This window comes from Lactuca virosa, chromosome 8, assembly GCF_052849685.1.
Source record: "Lactuca virosa cultivar CGN04683 chromosome 8, Lactuca_virosa_CGN04683_v6, whole genome shotgun sequence".
NCBI lineage: Eukaryota > Viridiplantae > Streptophyta > Magnoliopsida > Asterales > Asteraceae > Lactuca > Lactuca virosa.
The window spans coordinates 335,066,114-335,071,461 of record NC_136433.1 but is presented as its reverse complement, the minus strand read 5'-3'; the positions used below and the strand labels follow the sequence as shown (position 1 = coordinate 335,071,461).

The 5,348-nt window shown below is 35.8% G+C and overlaps 2 protein-coding genes across 2 annotated transcripts; one reads left to right on the top strand and one right to left on the bottom strand.

Annotated features, from left to right (window-relative positions):
• Window positions 1-646: 646 nt before the first annotated feature.
• On the top strand, window positions 647-3,001 carry LOC145133112 (GDSL esterase/lipase At3g48460-like). The gene is made up of 2 exons (XM_079068045.1): window positions 647-1,677; window positions 2,215-3,001. The coding sequence occupies exons 1-2, from the start codon at window positions 673-675 to the stop codon at window positions 2,749-2,751; spliced, it is 1,542 nt and encodes a 513-aa protein (XP_078924171.1). The 5' UTR covers window positions 647-672; the 3' UTR covers window positions 2,752-3,001.
• LOC145133113 (E3 ubiquitin-protein ligase AIRP2-like) lies at window positions 2,897-5,102 on the bottom strand. The gene is made up of 5 exons (XM_079068046.1): window positions 4,786-5,102; window positions 3,845-4,007; window positions 3,687-3,753; window positions 3,360-3,600; window positions 2,897-3,250 (listed from the first exon to the last, which is right to left on the bottom strand). Exons 1-5 carry the CDS (start codon window positions 4,872-4,874, stop codon window positions 3,040-3,042), a joined length of 771 nt encoding a protein of 256 aa, XP_078924172.1. The 5' UTR covers window positions 4,875-5,102; the 3' UTR covers window positions 2,897-3,039.
• Between the last annotated feature and the right edge of the window lie 246 nt (window positions 5,103-5,348).

The window sequence follows — 5,348 nt, the reverse complement described above, 5'->3', positions numbered from 1 at the left end:
TGAAGTACCGAGTATCGTCCCATATTTTTAAATTCGGTACGATTTGACACCGGTTCCGATACATATCGGGATTTGGTAAAAGTTGTTCATCCCTAACCCACCTCCCGTACCTGCCCATCCAATGAAAAAACCACCAACTCGGTACACATTGAGGTTGTCTATTTGTAATTTATTTATAGAGACAAAAACCTTTTCTATTTTCTATACGTCATAAGTACTCTATGTTAAGACCATTTCACAACACTATCTAATTATGGATCATCTATTTCGAAAAAAATAATCATTGATCGATTCAACTTTCGTTTATTTCTTGTTTTGAAAAACCCTATACCCATACACAAGTTGTATATAAAGTCTAAAAAAAGATCACCTATTAACAACCAAAATGTTTGTGCAGTTAAAGAGTTTTAATAAGGAAAATGCATGTCCCTATATTTTTTGAGAATATGAGAATCACACAAGTTTTAGAAGTTCCCTTCCTTGATAATTGCATTCGAATAGATTTTATACAAACCACCACCTATTTATGAAAAGTCCAGCCGATAACCATCAAACAAGTTTTAACCTTTCTTGTTCCTAAAAGTCAGGGACCAGATTCTATAAAAACGACCAAGATTTCATGATCTAAAAACAAATTTAAGGAATCAAGATTTGATTCTTGAAAACTAAAAAATGGCAAATATCAAATCTATATATCTCCCTCTTCTCGCTCTCCTTGTAGCCTTACTTCTTTGTCCCTCATTTGCACATGAAAAACCTGATAACCCCAATTGTACACCTCCATCTCACCCAAAGAAACATAAACCTCCACCACCACCACACGAACCGAACTGTCCTCCACCTCCATCCAACCTGAACTGTCCTCCACCTCCATCCAACCCACCTCCATCCAACCCGAATTGTCCTCCACCTCCATCCATCCCAAAGAAACAAAAACCTCCACCAAAGGCCCCGAACCCAAAACCACCACCACAGGAGCCTATCCAAAACCCACCACCACAGGAGCCCATCCAAAACCCACCACCAGAGCCGGTCGAACCCCCTCCACAAGAACCGGAGAAACAAGAACCACCACCAAAAGAACCAAACGAACCTCCAAAACCAACTCCTTTCCATGGTATCTTCAAGGGTCATTTCACCGCCGTTTATGCTTTCGGAGACTCCTACACAGACACCGGAAACGCCCAATTCCTGGGTGGTCTCAAAGCATCATTCTCAGGGTCCCTGAGCTCACCCTATGGCATCACCACATTTGGCAAGTCCTCAAACCGCTTATGTGATGGGCGATTAGTTCTTGATTTTATCACCGACTCCCTCGGTTTACCTGTCGTACCTCCTTACCAATCAACCACGGCTAACTTCACCTCCGGGGCCAATTTTGCCGTTGCTGGAGCCACCACTCTTGCGGTTGACCTTTTGGCTAAGATTGTTCGAACCGCATTTCTATGGAAAGGCACACCGTTAGGTATTTGGACTCAACTTGATTGGTTCAAGAAGTTTCAAGTAGATCATGCTTGTAAAGGATTGGATCAAAAAGCATGTAAGGTTAAATTAAACACGGCTTTGTTTTGGGTTGGGGATATTGGACTCAATGACTATTCGCGTGCGGTTGGATCTCCGATTTCACTTCGTTCAATAGCACGGTCGTCGACTTTGTACGTGATTGAACTTGTCCGGGTACGTATTACATATATCTTATACTACATGACCAAACATATATTATTTGTTTTATTTGTTATGCTGGACTGGACATGACAGAATATAATGTCTTACATTTGACAGACATTGAATGCACAGTTTGTCCCACCCAAACACCATAAACAAAATAAGATCGGGACTCGCACTTGATATTTCATCTATGCAAAAGGTGTCTTGACACCCATGATCAGTGTCAATAGGATAAAAGTTGCAATTTTTTGTTTTGTTGATCTAAAACTAAAAACATGTGAGGACGAATCTTTTATCTATGCAAAAGACATGATAACACTCGTCATCAAAAACAAAACAAAACTTGTCTGAGTCTAGTCCGGTCCAATCAATTTAGCTGTTTGTTCAATTGGGGAAAAACTATTAAACAAAGGGACTCATTTTACCTATTGCCACCTCTAAAGTCTACACATTGGTAACCATGAAATCATAATTATTCTTTTTGGCTTCATCATTATTAAATCCTCGAAGAGTGACATTATTACTAACATATATATTGCAACCCAGACACTTATAAAAACCGGAGCAAAGAACATAGTAGTCCAAGGGTTGCCACCTGTCGGTTGCCTCCCAGTAGACGTGACATCATGTCCCATCAACCAACGTGACAAATCCGGGTGTTCCTCAATCGTAAACGGAGCCATAATGATCCACAATGGAATCCTACAAACCAAATTGGAAATCTTAAGGAAACTATTCCCAGATGTCACAATCATATACGCCGATTCATGGAAAGCATACTTCACAATCGTATCCAACCCAACAAAATACCAATTTCAAGAAACCCATAAAACTTGCTGCGGATTTAGTGGCCAAAAGTCCGACCTCAACTTCAATATTCAATCAATATGCGGATCTTCGGGTACTTCAGTGTGTCAAGATCCAAGCAAATACATCAATTGGGATGGAATTCATCCCACCGAAGCTATGAATTACCAAATGACAGATCAATTTTTTAATCAAGGGTGTACAAATCCACCGTTTAAACAGCTCATAACAAAAACCAAAGTCAAAGTCTCTATAAAGACACAAACACCCGAGTAAAATTTAAATTTACAGTAGTTGGTGTCCTAAAAGTAAGAAGGTGAGAATCCATAAGAAATGTCTGACATGAATCACCTTTTTCTTGCTAAAGTGATATTGTGTTATGTGTATATCTTTTTTTAGAATAAGATTAGAGATTAGAGTATAACATAATAATAAACAAGTTTGTATTTATTTTGATGTAACAATTTAAAGGAAATATAATTACAACCAGACTCTATTTACATTTCAAGGGTCGGCTTTTTTTGTCTCATTGGGGTTTTCTATACAATAAATTATGTAATCTTGTTATATTAGATACTCATAGAACATGAAGAAAAGGGCATCTGGAGAATCTTTAGGGAGATTATTTATGTATAAATAGAAACGAACCAAATCTTCTTTTGAAACAAGATCAGCATCAATAACTTCATCATTACATGTAAGAACCCATAAATCTCGTGACTTTACTCTCTTTATATTACCCCTACAAAATGGGCATGATGCTGATCTTGAGTTCCTGAAGAAAACAAGCACAAGATTATTAGATTAGTACAATGTATTAATGAATAATGAGTAAAGAAAAGTAAAAAACACAATGCAAGATGTTTAGTAAATTACTAAATTACCAATCACGATAACAATTGATGCACATTGCATGGCAGCAATTAGGTAACACAATTTTGGTGCAAGGTTCTAAACAAATCCCACATTCATCTTCTCTTTCCAAATCGATATTAGTGAACTCATTGTCTTTTTCTGTTTTTTTTTGGGCTGAAACTACCAATTCTGATGAGCTCTCTCCTCTAGTAGTGTTGTCAAGCTCAATCAAGTCATAATGTAGCCTTCTAAGAGATGGCAATATGACAGCTGCATATTTTAAATCATATTTTTATCAATGAAAAAAAAACGATTTAATGATTGTATCGTTGTATGTGTAATTGTGTATGACTAACCATAAAAGTCACTAACTGTCGCTTTCCTTCCATGTCTAGAAATCTTTGGTCTCCCATCCGTATAAACCTATAAAGAAAGACAATTTACATATTTACTAATTTACATGTCGTTCTAAAAAAGAATTACAACAATGGAAGTTGAAAATTGAAGAACTAACCTTGTAAACAAGAACATGGAAAAGATTCAAGTATCTAGGGAGGAGACACGTGCAAGAAGAATCGATCCATTGTAGCAAGAACATAATGAGAGGTGTCAATTGATCATGAACTAATTTCATTTGAAATCGAGCACCATCTTTGGATCTAGGAATTGCAGCAGCCCTGAAAATTCAAAAAAAAAAAAAAAATCAGAATTTGGAAACTCTAAAGTAAATTAGTTTATGAAGCGTGAAGCATCTATACAACTAATAAAATCTTATATATATTTGTTTATGTGTTAAAACTTGAGTTTGTTGACTTTTCAAACAATCACGCTTCACATTTTATTTGAAGATAATGTTTTTTTTTTTTTTGCGAAAATGAAAAGAAGCTTTATTTTTCAAAAATTAACGATTGCAATTAGTTGATTTCGTGCAAACTATATTATTTCGCTTGTCCTTTTCAGGAAAAGCCAATAAAATGGTTCAAAAATTCAATCAATTTACAGAAGTCAAAAGTAACTAGGAAGAACATAGGCGCTCAAGAGCTTGGATTTATAAACCCATGTTTTTCACTATCTAAAAAGAAATATTTTTAGTACGCCAACAACTTTGGACGAAAAAATTCCAGATGAACTTAATTAACAGAAGCATCTTGATAAGAGCTAAACCACCAAAACCCAGTTTCTTTGATAATCTTTTCCCCCATGATTCATCAAAGATTCCACCTTTATGAACTAAATTTCAAGAATCACATGATAGTTTTGCTTTTCAATTTCCGATATAACTTTCCCCAGATAGCAAAATTGAAATCGTCAATTGATGCTAAAATCCAAAGACTCAAACACCATAACCAAGTATGAGTACCTTAAAACACACACAAAGCCCTAAAGAAAAAAAAAAACAAAACGAAAAACAAAAACCCATATGAAAAATCAGAAAGAAAGGTTAAGAAAACTTACAAAGCATTAGCGTGTTGTATATCGGCCTCAATAACCTTCAAAGAATCTTCATAAGAAGACCTCCCAAGTGGGTAATACATCATATCCATCTTCCGTAATTTCTTCAAGACTCTTTCTTTTTTATTTCTTTCTAAATTTTGATTTCTTCCTTTGATCCTTCACAAAATTAAAAATCAATCAACCCTTGATAGATGATCGACTGTTTCTAAGAGGGATGCCTTGAAAAGAAGGGGAAAAAAGCTTGGAAGAAAAGGCACAGAATGGGGGGTTCTTATCCTTTTCTTCTCTGGATATGGGGGGCGGCTTTGAGTTGGACACTTCTTTAATTGGGAATATTTTGGTAAATGAATAAAAAATTGAGGAGGGACAAAGACTGCAATTATCCACAAATGAGGTTAGGAGGGTGTTGGTTGAGTGCTTGGGTTTGTTAAAAAGATGATTTGGTGTCTCCTACTCTTTAAATGGATTTTATTTTTATTCATTTTGGCCCAAATGAATTGATCAACGATTTTTAATGTGAAACAAAAGTTATATTATTAAATTAAAAAGGTAAGATATAAAAT